The 14,865-nt window shown below is 39.0% G+C and overlaps 1 protein-coding gene across 2 annotated transcripts in view; it reads right to left on the reverse strand.

Annotated features, from left to right (window-relative positions):
* The window catches only part of ERICH6 (glutamate rich 6), a 36,556-nt gene extending 26,955 nt beyond the window's left edge, over positions 1-9,601 (reverse strand). For both annotated transcript variants that reach the window (XM_070753435.1, XM_070753434.1), the window contains exons 1-5: positions 9,351-9,601; positions 5,400-5,454; positions 4,258-4,346; positions 4,107-4,161; positions 2,047-2,174 (exon numbers count right to left, since the gene is read on the reverse strand). In XM_070753435.1, coding sequence (XP_070609536.1) covers positions 2,047-2,174; positions 4,107-4,161; positions 4,258-4,346; positions 5,400-5,454; positions 9,351-9,405 — 382 coding nt within the window. In that variant the 5' untranslated portion in view covers positions 9,406-9,601. The remainder of the gene's footprint in view (positions 1-2,046; positions 2,175-4,106; positions 4,162-4,257; positions 4,347-5,399; positions 5,455-9,350) is intronic.
* Between the last annotated feature and the right edge of the window lie 5,264 nt (positions 9,602-14,865).

The raw sequence follows: 14,865 nt of genomic DNA on the forward strand, positions 1-14,865 counted from the left end.
TGGTACTGGTACATGGTAGATCATATTCACTTTGAAATTATGGAAATAAGACTAAACAACTTTGACGAAAATAAATTGGAGAAGCTGGTGGTACGATGGAATAAGGTGAAAGATTATATGCTGAGTAGAATTTGTGACGAAAAGGTGAAAAATAAACTCCCATCGCTCTTTTAATAATAGCAAATGCAAAGTAGAGCTAAGAAAATAAAGAATATAAATTAGTAAATATTTGAACCCCCCGCTATTGGTGGTGGTGGTGGTGGTATTGTCAGTTGGGTGATGGGCACATGCACTGTGCACTGTTTTATGTTTGTTTATGTAATTCTTATGTGCAAAACCAATAAAAATATATTTTTTTTAAAAAAGAGTGCCTCAAGGCTGATGCAGCCTTGCATCCTTTTGATATCTGTAAAATAAGAACCCATATTGATGGGAGCAATATGCTGACTCTGTATATCACTTAGAGCAGTAGTCAGCAATTAGTGATCCGCTGACCACTGGTGGTCCGTAAGAACATTTTGGTGACCCACAGAGAAATCTTTGCATTTCTCTCAAGGAGCCCAGCCGAAGTTCCCATGCCACTAGCGCTTCAGTGCTTTGACTTCCAGGGACATGATGGTCCTTCAGCCAGTTAGCTTGGCCACCTGTTAGTGGACAGAACCCAGGTCAACACTAGTGTTGCTATCCATTGCAGTTTGAAATCTCAAATGTGGCCAAGAATGAACGTTTGTCTTGTAGCCAGCTGATGAGGGTTGCATTCCTTTTTGCATGTTGCAACACCTGCAAAGTTGCACATTGCATGTGCCACCCCCCATGGCATTTCCCCCCCATTTCCAGCCCCACCACAGGCCATTCAAGCCTCTGTCAGTCTGCCCATCTTCATTTTCCTTCACTTAAATTGGCCAAGCTTCTTCAGAGAAGGAACACATAAGAAGTGTTTTTGTACAGGCACTTTCTCTCAGGCCTCCCACCCAGAGGCCTCGCAGAAATAGATGGGTAGGCCCAAAAGACAGCTGAGCCTCCTCCTCCTCCCAGTGGTCAGCGAGGTTTAAAATTATGAATTTGGTGGTGCCTGAGGTACAAAAGGTTGGAGATTTCTGTAGAACACTATGAAGCAATATATAAGTCTAAGTGCTAGTGTTATTACTGTTAGTTCTTCTTAAGATCAATATTAATATAATTTTGTGATACAGATATATACTGCTCAAAAAAATAAAGTGAACACTTAAACAACATAATATAACCCCAAGTAAATTAAACCTCTGTGGAATCAAATTGTCCACTTAGGAAGCAACACTGATTGATAATCAATTTCACATGCTGTTGTGCACATTCAATTTTTTACAGAACAAAGTATTCAATGACAATATTTCATTCATTCAGATCTAGGATGTGTTCTTTGAGTGTTCCCTTTATTTTTTTTGAGCAGTGTATTTGATTTGGATTTCTACCACATAGTCCAAAATTTTTTGCATTATGTAGGATTGAATGCAATGGCTGAAGATTTTATTCTGCCAAATTAACATAATAACATAAGGCAAATTTCTAGAAATATTATAGTCAGCAAGTTTGATGACTACCTAATTTTGGAACCTATAATTGATGAACTTCCTGAAGGGTCAAATGCATTGGGATTAGAGCACTTTTGTAATGCTGGTTGAAAATTCTGGAAACTATATTCCCACGACATCTGGAGAACATTAGATTGGAGTTTCATTACATTAGATTGGATTTCTTCTATTCCTATATCTCTTCTTCTATTCTTTCATTGATATGTTTTATTCCTATATCTTCTCTTCTATTCTTTCTTAGATATATTTTACTATGAGTATATCCTCTATAACTTTCATTATGTATTTTACTATGTGTATACCCACTAAAACCCTCATTGTGTATTGGACAAAATCAATAAATAAAATAAATAAAATAGAAAGATTCATGCAACCACACTTAAAAATTTTCTTTATGACTAGTGTGATGGCTCTGAAATTCCTTACTCTCTCCCTTAACTTATAGAACTTCTACAATGAAATTAAGACAGAATACCTGTGCTTGGTGTTGATGTCTCTGTGGCACTTGGGGAAGACAACTCAATTTTTCTCTCTGAAGCAGCTCTATCTGGTATTATATCTGGACTACCACTAATCTCTCCTACTTTGATTTCTTCCGAAGACCTTCAAGAAACAGAATGATGAATTATTGAAAGCAAAATAAGCAATTACTGCAAGAACCCAAGATATTAGATCAGCAAAAATATATTTTTGAATTTTCCACCATATTGAATCTTGTTTGTTTATTTGTTTGTTTATTTGTTTGTTTATTTATTTATTTATTTATTTATTTAATTTGTATGCCGCCCCTCTCAGCAGACTCCGGGCAGCTCACAACAGCAACAGAATACAAATTCAATAATTAGAAAGCTAAAAACCCATAATTTAAAAAACATGCACACAACATACCATACATAAACAGTATAGCTCTGGGGAAGATATTTCAGTTCCCCCATGCCTGACGGCAGAGGTGGGTTTTAAGGAGTTTGCGGAAGGCAAGGAGGGTGGGGGCAGTTCTAATCTCAGGGGGGAGCTGGTTCCAGAGGGTCGGGGCCACCACAGAGAAGACTCTTCCCCTGGGACCCGCCAAATGACATTGTTTAGTCGACGGGACCCGGAGAAGGCCAACTCTGTGGGACCTAATCGGTCACTGGGATTCGTGCGGCAGAAGGCGGTCCTGGAGATATATATAATATGATATATATGATATATATAAACAAAGTTGAGGTCTTTTAGCCAGAATGAGGAAAGCTAGAACTAATATTTTAATAGTTATTTATGGAATTGGTGTATGTATCAGGTAGAAGGATTATTTGTATGGGCTAATTGGGTAGGAGAGGTGTAATGAATGGTATGGGTAAATATTACTATTAGCTATTACTTCCATTCATTTTTCTTATATTTTTAATTTATATTGCTTACTATTTCATATCCTTTTGCTGTACTTAATTATGGGCATGCCTAAACTGTATGTAGTTCCATAGAAATCCTAATATAGATCTATTGGCTCCAGAAGATTTTATACGATATATAGAACTGCAGAGAAAATGAAACTACTGGCAATCATAGGTTCCTGTTACTAACAATAAGGTGAAAATAACAAAAAATACTTTCTTAATTTTATTCTGATGAATTTAAAATGTTCCACTTGACTAGAGATCAAGAGCCATTGTTTGCATGGATAAATAATAAAAATGGGAATATGTTACACAAGAAAAAAAAATCGCTTCTGCATGTTAATATTCATTGTAAAATTCAAGTTATAATGGCCCTGAAAAAAATGACTTATGCTCATTTTTCACACTTAACGACCTGTGCAGCATTCCCATAGTCATGTGATCAAAATTCAAATGCTTGGCAACTAGTTCATATTTATTATGATTGCAGTGTCCCCAGGTCACGTGATCATCTTTTGTGACCTGATGAGCAAAGTCAATGGGGGAACCAGATTCACTTAACACCTGTGTTACTAACTTAATGATGGTAGTCATTCACTTAACAACTGTGGCAAGAAAGGTTGTAAAATTCACTTAACAACAGAAATTTTGAGCTCAATTGTAGTCATAATTTGAGGACTACCTATGCTGCTACCAGAATAAATCTGATCTACTCATCTTAATGCAACTAGAGAGTAATCTGTATAGGTCTTAGTCTGTATAGATAATCTGGTCTGTATATGTAATCTGTATAGGTCTTGGTGTTCCCAATTACTCAATTCACCAGAAGGGGAAGACCAATCTTACTGATCAAATCAGCACTTGCCAACTCTCTCTCTCCCTGTCTCTCTCATGTCTGTCTGTCTGTCTGTCTGTCTGTCTGTCTGTCTGTCTGTCTGTCTGTCTGTCTGTCTCTCTCTCTCTCTCTCTCTCTCTCTCTCTATCTATTTATCTATCTCTATCTCTCTATCTCTCTATCTCTCTATCTCTCTATCTCTCTATCTATCTATCTATCTATCTATCTATCTATCTATCTATCTATCTATCTATCTATCTATCTCCCTATCTATGAATTCCATTCATAGTCATAACTAACACAAGCAGGTTTTGTTATTATTACCTAGCTGAAGGTATGGGAATTGCACTTGTAACTCCTCCTGGGTGATCTTCTGAACCTGTTCATACAAGCATGATTAACATAAAGGTATATACTTTAAGATACATATAAACAAACAAAAACTTGTGCTTCAAAAACAGTGGTAATACAACACCTGTAGCTACTTGTGACTCTTCCGTAATCTCATGCAACTCCATCTTTCTAATCTCCTGCTCTGGAATTGTCATACTATCTTCCGGTGCACTGTGTTGAAAATAAATTGAATTTAGTTTAAAGGGAAGGTATTGCTATAATGGCAACACTGGGGACCAATGAAGATAACTTTACTGAGACATTTACCAGCTTTTCAGGAGAACGCTAATTCAAAAGTGTAGGATTTTATATGACTTCTCTTGCTAAAGCTGGCAACTTCCTATTGAAATTATAGCAATGATTCTCTTGTGCATAGACTGAGAGTCTAAATGTGAATGGTTGGTACTAAGGTTCAATTAACTCTAGTAGATTATTGAAAGATCAAGGGAGCTATCTGGATTTTTCTCCAGATAATTTTGTGGGACAAGCAGTTCAAATGGGACAGTTGTGTTTGCATTTAGGTGGCTACTTGCAGCTGGGAGAGATTTCTATTAGTTTCCATAACACTATTTATTTATTTATTTATTTTATTTTATTGATTGATTGATTTTGTCCAATACACAATGAGGGTTTTAGTGGGTATACACATAGTAAAATACATGATGAAGGCTATAGAAGATATACTCATAGTAAAATATATCTAAGAAAGAAGAGAAGAGAAGTTATAGGAATGGAACATATCAATGAAAGAATAGAAGAGATATAGGAATAGAAGAAAGGTATAGTAGATATAGGAGAGCAATAGGACAGGGGACGGAAGGCACTCTAGTGCACTTGTACTCGCCCCTTACTGACCTCTTAGGAATCTGGATAGGTCAACCGTGGATAATCCAAGGGTAAAGTGTTGGGGGTTTGGGGATGACACTATGGAGTCCGGTAATGAGTTCCACGCTTTAATAACTCGGTTACTGAAGTCATATTTTTTACAGTCAAGTTTGGAGCGGTTAATACCTCATTCATCTTGTTGCTTTAAGTTTTCCAATTGCGACATCTTTGGCAACTAATGCCATAAGTTAATAGCACAAGAAAATTACAGTACTGTACTTTCTGACTTTTAGCCTACATTTATTATCAATGAATTTTATTGGATGGATTTGAGAGGATATTCATTTTTTTTTTTTTGCAATACTCTGAACTACAAATAAAAAAGATTGGCCCACTTACTTTTTAGAATCATCAGCTTCAGAAGTTGAACTTCCTTTCCCAGTATCTTTGCTATCTGGTAAATACAGACATTTATTATAAATATACGGATGAATTTACTGGGTTTTGAATTATAAACTGAAAGGCAATGCTACGATCCCCATTCCAGCTAGAGAAAATCATAGGTGGGAAATTAAGAATATTCATTTGATAAAATAAAAAATTGACCTCTCTTTAAAGGTCAAGATATATGGTTCTTTTCCCACACAATATTTTCATAACTCTGAATGACAGTTTAGGATGAAAGATTGGCCCAAACTCATCCAGCAAATTTCATGTTCAGGATTTGATTCTGGATATCTCCAGTCTTAGTTCAATCTCATCTATATCCAAGGAAATCTCTGTGGGATCAGTCATTACCTTGACTGAGGCTTAAAATGGGACTTAAAAATCATGACAAATCATATGGATTTGAACCAAACTATTTTCTTTCAAAAATCACAAAGCTATGAAGGGAATTATTCCATCAATCACTCACAGGATGTTTGTTACGGGGGAAATAAAAGGAAGAAGTATTACCCTGTTTCCCCGATAGTAAGACACCCCCGATTGTAAGACATATCGGGGGTTTCAGGGGGGTCGGCTAATATAAGCCGTACCCCGAAAGTAAGACATATGTCTTACTTTCGGGGAAACACGGGGGTATTGCCGGGGGGGAGCCCGATGACATCGCTTCCAAGCTCCCGGCGCGCCCCTCGCCTTCGCCTCGCCGCGGCGCCACCACCTCTTCCCCGGCTTGGCAAAACGAAGGACGGCGCTGGTCCGAAGCGAGCCGAGCGGGCGGTGGCTTGCAGCGAAGGCGCTCATCCCAGCAACCGAGTCCTGCCGAGGCTCGGCTGCAAGCAGCCAGCGAGGCCGACCAGCTCCAAGGCGAGCGGCCGGAGCTCCGCCCTCCTTCGCCCGCCTCCTTTCCGGCAGGCAGGTGGGGCTGCCCAACTGCGCAGAGCGGCTCCTCCCCTCCAGACACACGCTTCCCCGACACGCGTCTGTGGCTCCACGCGTGCACGCCGCTTGGAGCCCTGAGGTTGAACTTGGAAAAGGGCTCACGAGGCTCCTGTCCCGCGGCTGCCCTTCTGGACTCTGGGGAGATGCCTTCGGGAACGCGACCCTTTCAATTTTTTTCCAATGTAAGACATACCCCGAAAGTAAGACGTAGTGGGGCTTTTGGGGGTAAAAAGAAAATAAGACACTGTCTTACTTTCGGGGAAACACGGTATGTATGTTCACTGTCTTCAATTGTTTATAAAAATGATAAAGGAGAGAAAAAAAATATTTCAACTCTGTAGATGTTAACGTAAAAAAGCAGTAGGTATTTCATACCTTTAATTTATGCAAGTCTCCCAATGTTCTGCTATTTCAGTAAAGGATTTGGAGGAAATTTTCCAAGGATGAAGCATTATCACTCAGTCTACCATTTTTACTACAATTTTTTAAAAAATGGGGTGGGAATGTGTGGGGCATGCCCAACTATGGATTGCTTTTTTTAAAAAAAAGTATCTGCTAGGCCTATGTTTCTTCCTTTGAAATACAAATGTAACTTAGGCAGGGGTCTCCAATCTCGGCAATTTTAAGACTTGTGGACTTCAACTCCCAGAATTCCTCAGCCACAAATCTTAAAGTTGCCCATGTTGGAGACCCCTGACTTAGACAATAACATATTGTTTGTAAAAAAGGATGACAACAGAGGCATTTGGGGTAGGGAAGAAAGGATGGTCAAAATCTACAAGACGGTGGGGCAAGCCTTGGATTGTAATATTATACCCAGCATCTTTTATGATTTTGACACACATATTCCCTTCTATCAACAGTGGTGGATGACAGATTAGATACTGTCACCGTCTTATTCCACACATGCCACATAGCTGATACATCATGAATAAACTATGTTAGCAAAAAATCTAAAATGTATAGTGATTGTATTTAACTACAGAAACTATACTTTTACAGTGAGATACCAGTGAGATTCATTAACCACATTATGTATCTATGGAAGCTGCATGTTGAACATAAAAATTAGATTTTGAATCACATAAAGTAAGATTCAAATTGGTTTAAACCCACAGGATTAGACAAGTATACGATATAAATACAAGAGACAGATTCCATGTATGAGGTATATATCTCACTGACAGAAATTATCTCATCTCCCATCCTAATCTCCTTTGAGTCAGATAATGCAAGAATGAAATGTATGAATGTGTCTCTAGTTTTGACAGCAAAAATTTCTCAGCCATTCCCATGATAACACTATAGGAGAAAAGCCTATTCTTGGAATTTAGCCTTGGGAAGATGTAAAAAGAGAAGGAAATTACCGAATTCGGTGGTTCTGAGCTTGGATCAGGGAGCCATAGATTCAAATCTCCACTTAACCAGAGTGTTTATTGGGTAACTTGATCCAGTCTCCTTGGGCCTTGATTTCACCCAAATGTTTGCCCAAATGTTTTCTGCCCAAATGTTTGCAGAAAACTAAACTAGGGTGAAATTGGCTGAGTCCCTTGCCGATCCCTATTTCTGTCTTTGTTCCTTACCATAGTTTTAAATCAGTGCAATTGCCAGATTCTTTTCTAGATGTGGGGCAAGAAATCTTACAGATTTTATACTTTTATTCTTGGACAGCTTTGAGATTAAAATGAGTGAAAGGGAGATAAACACTTAAGGATCATCTATGATTCTTCTGCTCAATAGCTGCAGACAACATGAAGGATGGGATCAACAAATAAGTGTCTGGCTGCTCTGTCTACCTCTTTCACAATCTTTCGGAAGGATAGTAGGGTGGGAGTAGTGCGGACATGGGGGGGGGTAGTTGGTTCCATAGGTCGGGGCAGCCCCAGAGAATAGTCTTCCTCGTGGGCCAATCAACTTGCATTGTTTACTCAAGGGGACCTAGAGGAGGCCAATTCCCTGTGATCTGATTGGTCTCTGGGGGGTATATGGCAGGAGACGGTCTCATAGATAGGCTGGTCCTAAGCCGTGTAGGGCTTTATAAGTAATAACCAACACCTTGAATTGTGACCGGAGACCAATTGGTAGCTGATGCAGTGCGCTGAGTGTTGGTGTTATATGGGTGTATCAAGGAACACCCATGACAGATTGTGCGGCTGATACCAACCACACACATTGCTTATTCCACATCCCTTCCAATTTTCAGGACTCTGAAATTCTTATTCCCCAGAGTTGTTGCTGCGGGACTAAAATTAGAAGGCCGCAAGAACACCACTTTCAGTTCCCATTTAAAAAGGGACAAGGACGTAATATGTAAAACGAGCCGTCACTTGCAAGAAGATTCATACAGCTCGACTTAAGCTTGCAGTATATTAATTGATTGATTGATTGGATTTCTAGGCCACCCTTCTCTGAAAATTCAGGGCGACTTACAACATAGGAATAAATACAAAAACACAGCATGATAAAAACCAAAATTAAAATGGACCAGTTAAAAATCTAAAATCCCAAAGAGCCAAGGGTAGGCAAAGTTGGCTCTTCCATGACTTGTGGACTTCAACTCCCAGAATTCCTGAGCCAATCTTGCAAGCTCAGGAATTCTGGGAGTTGAAGTCCCCAAGATATAGAAGAGTCAACTTTGCCTACCCCTGCGTGACTAGACTTTAAAAAACGTTCAGAGAAAGACCGTTTGCGCTAAACCCCACCTCAACCCCGAAAACCCTCATCTGCTGACGTGCACTCATTAGCCGAACACAACTCCTTTGGGAGATGGCTGGTCTTCTTTGCGCACGTGACACTAAACACTCGCGTGTTCCTAGCTTCTTGCAGTCTGCGGCCAAGTCAGTCCCTGAGGGGCGGCACGCTGAAAACGCCCCCTTTCCCACCCTACCATACTCTTTTTTTCAGTGACTTCCTCGCGTATTTCTCTAGGACACCGACTATACGGAGCATTAGAGGCTCGACCAGCACCTGGATCGTCGCCGCCATCCCGATTTTTCTGTGAGGTCTGAGAAAATCCTTCCATAATCTGCGCGCCAAATCTCTCTCTCACTGCACCTCAGGCGGCCCCTTTAAAACGGCGAGGGCTGCTTGGAGAACCGGCATTCTTATGGGTGCCTTGTGACGCGAAATGTTTCGCATTCTAGTCTCTCGGGAGACGGCGCGATAGGACTCGACTCCACCCGGGGACTTGAAGGGAAAGAGCTCAAGCGCTCCTTCTCACGGCTGGGCAGAAACTCCACCCGTTTTTCTTCATCCTGGGTGGCTTATTTCTTGATTTCTTGGTGCTTCGGGTGTCGGGGCTCTTGTATCCTGACCTCCTTTTGAGGTTAAGACTCCTTCACCCCGTTTGCTGCTGCTGCTGCTGCTGCTGCTGCTTCTTCTTCTTCTTCTTCTTCTTCTTCTTCTTCTTCTTCTTCTTCTTCTTCTTCTTCTTCTTCTTTTCTTCTTCTTTTCTTCTTCTTCTTCTTCTTCTTCTTATTATTATTATTATTATTAATTTATTATTAATTTATTATTAATATTAATATTTATTTTTATTATTATTAATTTTTGTTGTTGTCATCATCATCATCATCATTATTCATTGCTTATTTGACCCCTATGACAATCATTAAGTGTTCTAGAAACATAGAAACATAGAAGTCTGACGGCAGAAAAAGACCTCGTGGTCCATCTAGTCTGCCCTTATACTATTTTCTCTATTTTATCTTAGGATGGATATGTGTTTATCCCAGGCATGTTTAAATTCAGTTACTGTGGATTTATCTACCACGTCTGCTGGAAGTTTGTTCCAAGGATCTACTACTCTTTCAGTAAAATAATATTTTCTCACGTTGCTTTTGATCTTTCCCCCAACTAACTTCAGATTGTGTCCCCTTGTTCTTGTGTTCACTTTCCTATTAAAAACACTTCCCTCCTGGACCTTATTTAACCCTTTAATATATTTAAATGTTTCGATCATGTCCCCCCTTTTCCTTCTGTCCTCCAGACTATACAGATTGAGTTCATGAAGTCTTTCCTGATACGTTTTATGCTTAAGACCTTCCACCATTCTTGTAGCCCATCTTTGGACCCGTTCAATTTTGTCAATATCTTTTTTAGGTGAGGTCTCCAGAACTGAACACAGTACTGTATTCCAAATGTGGTCTTACCAGCATTCTATATAGCGGGATCATAATCTCCCTCTTCCTGCTTGTTATACCTCTAGCTATGCAGCCAAGCATCCTACTTGCTTTCCCTACCGCCTGACTGCATGATTGTACCACATGATTCTTGACAAATGTATATTTTCTTTTATGTACACTGAGCATATGCACCAAAGACAAATTCCTTGTGTGTCCAATCACACTTGGCCAATAAAGTATTCCTATTCTATTCTATTCTTATTCTATTCTATTCACCCGGTTTGCCTGCTCATTTCTAAGAAAACTTTGCAGGCTGGTTCTTTTCTTCCCGTCTGGCATGTTTCATCATGCACATTTATGAGCAACGCTAGTAAATTGTGACGCCTCGTGCAGCACATGATAAGAGGTTTGCCTTCTGCGTGTTCAGGCCCGTTGTCTCTTTAAAAAAAAAAAAGTTGCAGATTTTTATTTTAAAAAAATGTTTGCAGCAGGGGACAGCATGTAGCAGACCTTAACTCATCTTGGAAAAAGAGCCAAGCAGATCTGGGATGATTAGTAATCTCAGGGCTACCTGAAAATCCTAATGCTGTAGAGTGGCTTGGAAAAGAATTTCATGGACTTGTCCATATAGCACACCAGAAACTGATTTTGAACAATTCTTTACGTTTCAGAGTTTAAGTAACAAATGCATTCAATGGTGGATGTTGCAACATTGCAACATCAAGGGACACAATGGACATTGATGTCTGATTTGTTGCCTTACTCGGCCTGTTTCCTGGCATTAACAGAGTGAGGAAACTCCTGAGAGGGCTTTTCTATACGCCCATTTCCTTCTGAAGAAGAAAACTGTATGGGCCACATGGCCTGCTGTGAATTTTTGAGAACCTATTTTTTCTACCCTACTTTCTCCAGCTGCCCTGGTCACATTTCCAGCTCTAGATTTCTTCTTCAACTTTCACAGGATCTTGGGTCTTACAACACCACCATCCCTCGCCCCAAATTTCCAGCCAGGGCCAAGACTGTTAGCTCAAGATCATGATCAGCATTGAAACAAAATTAATTCACTAACCATTTGAGTTCATTTCTGTAGTGCTTCAGGGAGAAGTCTTATACTCGCATGGCAAAATTGTTTGTAATGGCCCTGAGTGAATATAATATTGTTCATGTTGTCTAGTAGAAGTAAGTGTACATATTTAATGTTGGAACATAAGAAGAGCCATGCTGAATCAGGCCAAAGCCCATTGAGTATTGTGTATTGGAATAACTAACTAACTAACCAACCAACCAACCAACCAACCAACCAACCAACCAACCAACCAAACAAACAAACAAATAAATAAATAAATAAATTCTGTGTCACACAGTGGCCCACCAATTGTACATGGGGATCTTGAGCAGAAAAAGAAGGCAACCCCCCCTTTCCCTTGACCAGCTGAGTTTACCCAACATGCAAGCCAGAAGTAGTTGAATCACGTTTATAGATTAGTGTGTTAACTGAATCAGACCTGCCTGTTTACATATTGGGCTATCAAAAAAGAATTTATTTTTTTCACTTCCTTGATCATCAACATTTATGACTGACAAAATGTGATATTTTTTAATACAGAGTGGAATGGGTAAACTATCTTGATCCAATCACGATCAGATTGTTTATTTTGTGTAGTGCCTGAGGTACATAAGATTCTTATGGAGTATTTGGCATGGAGTGTTGCAAAGTTTGGGGGATGAAAAGGGCGATGTCAGACTGATGATTTGAGGAGGATTGTGTGATATGAGAATGTTCATTTCCACAAGCATTTTTTCTACATGAAGAAATGATTTGTATGATTGGGAGCCATTATGTGATGCTAGCAAACCAAGTACTGGATGGAAAATAAAATAATAAAAAGTTGCATCAGTAAAAATGTAATACAGGTAGTCCTTGACTTAAAACATTTCATGTTGTGATCATTCGAAGTTACTGATGCACTGAAAAAAGTGACAGATGACCATATTTCATATTTATGACCATTGCAGCATCCCCATGATCATGTGATCAAAATTCACCCATTTGGGAACTAAGTCACAGTTCTGATGGTTGCAGTGTCTAGGGTCATGACCCTTTGCGACATTCTGACAAACAACATCAATAATAATAATAATAATAATAATAATAATAATAATAATAATTTAATAATAATTTATTAGATTTGTATGCCGCCCCTCTCCGAGGACAATGCGGAAATCAGATTCACTAAACAACTATGTTACTAATTTAGCAACTGCAGTGATTCATCTAACAGATGTAGCAAGAAAAGTTGTAAAATGGGGCAAAATTAAATTAACAAATGTCTTGATTAACAACAAGTTTTGGGCTCAATTGTGGTCAACTACCTGTATAAATAAGGTCACATCCCATTGATATTTAACTAGATTTAGGAATGCTTCAATACTGTCTTTTGTAAAAACAGATTTTGCAAATAATATTTCCCTCCATTTGTAATCATTCCATGCATTCTTACTAGTTTAATACTTTTAGTCACCATTATTCATTACAGAAGCACTGTTTTGTGTGAAATTGTTACATTAACTAGATATGACACAAACACATGTATCCAGTTTTTAAAAATATTCTTTGCACTATGTAGTTCCATAGGTTGTTATGGATCAACATGGGATGGAACATACTTGGACTATAAAGGAGAAGAGGACACATTTTTTTACTTTCTATACCCAGAGTAATCTTTTTTGACATCCTCTTCTCTTTCTCTATTGTCCTGTACAGTTTTTCTTATCCCGTATCCAGTTGTTTAAAAAAATCTTTGCACTATGTAGTTCCATAGGTTGTTGTGGATCAACATGGGATGGAACATATTTGGACTATAAAGGAGAAGAGGACACATTTTTTTTACTTTCTATACCCAGAGTAATCTTTTTTGACATCCTCTTCTCTTTCTCAATTGTCCTGTACAGTTTTTCTTAAGCAGATGCTTTTTGCTGCATCAATAATTCCTCAAATAACTTACTATGGAATGACTGCAAAATAAGTTAATCAAGCTACCTGCCCAGAATTGATAGACAGAGTTAGTCAAACTAACATAGACACCTCTTTCTTCCCCAAGACTTTGAGTCTGTCAAAATCCAGTCTATCAGAGCTTATTTTGCATAAATTTTCAGTTTACATTTTTGTTAGAGAACAATAGCTTTCCCGATTGTATTTAATTCAGCATCTGCTGAGAACTCCCTGTGGGCTTACTTCCTTTTTAAGCTTAAATGTTGAACAAAGATAGGAAAACCAAATGGAATTCTGTCTGCTTTACCAAATAGCAAGTTGAGAACTTAACATAGAGATAATCACTTGTTTAGAAAAATAAATAAATAGAAAGCAAATATTTCACTATCCAATTATATGCAAACTCAAATGCAGGTTTAAGTAGTTCACGAAGTAGATTTTAATGGCAGGAAGCAAAAAAATGGACTGTGTAGACAGAAGTGGGAATGTGCTTTGAGCTCAGGGATCATGGAAGTTTTCTCTTTCACTTAGAAATGCAGTTTTTTTGTCCTCTGTGAGTTGAGGTTGTTTCCCATCCTATTCAGACCCTCCAGTTGTTTCTCAGTGTCTCTCACCTTGACTGATTTCTATTCTTTATTGATTCCTTTACAAGCCAGATGACTACTGTATCTGAAAATTGGTTCAAATGGTTAATAATAATGATAATAATAATAATAACAACAACAATAATAACAACAACAACAACAATAATAATAATAATATATTAGACTTATATGCCGCCCCTCTCCGAGAACTCGGGGCAGTTCACAACAGTAAGAAAACAATGCAATACAAATCTAATGGTTAAAACTATAACTAAAACCCACTATCTTAAAAAACAATCAGTACTATACAGTCATAACCACACATACGGTAACTCTTAACGGTCAGAAAAGGGGATACATCAATTACCCCATGCCTGGCGACATAGTCTTCAGAGTCTTGCGGAAGGCGAGGAGGGTGGGGGCAGTTTGAATCTCCGGGGGGAGTTGATTCCAAAGGGCGGGGCCGCTACAGACAAGGCTCTTCCCCTAGGTCCCGTCAGATTACATTGTTTAGTCGACGGGACCCAGAGAAGGCCAACACTGTGGGACCTAATCGGCCGCTGAGATTCATGCAGCAGAAGGCAGTCCTGTAGGTATTCTGGTCCGATGCCACGTAGGGCTTTCTCTTATGTCAGTACTGTGTATTTGACTAGTTATTTTTTCCAATATACTGTATAACTTAATCCAGCAATGGCTAAGAGAATTAGCACAATGTTGCTTTAAGGGTTAGTGCTGCAATTAGTTATAAGAGGGAGCCAGATGTGTCTCTTTTTCTCCCTGAT

This window comes from Erythrolamprus reginae, chromosome 5, assembly GCF_031021105.1.
Source record: "Erythrolamprus reginae isolate rEryReg1 chromosome 5, rEryReg1.hap1, whole genome shotgun sequence".
Lineage (NCBI taxonomy): Eukaryota > Metazoa > Chordata > Lepidosauria > Squamata > Dipsadidae > Erythrolamprus > Erythrolamprus reginae.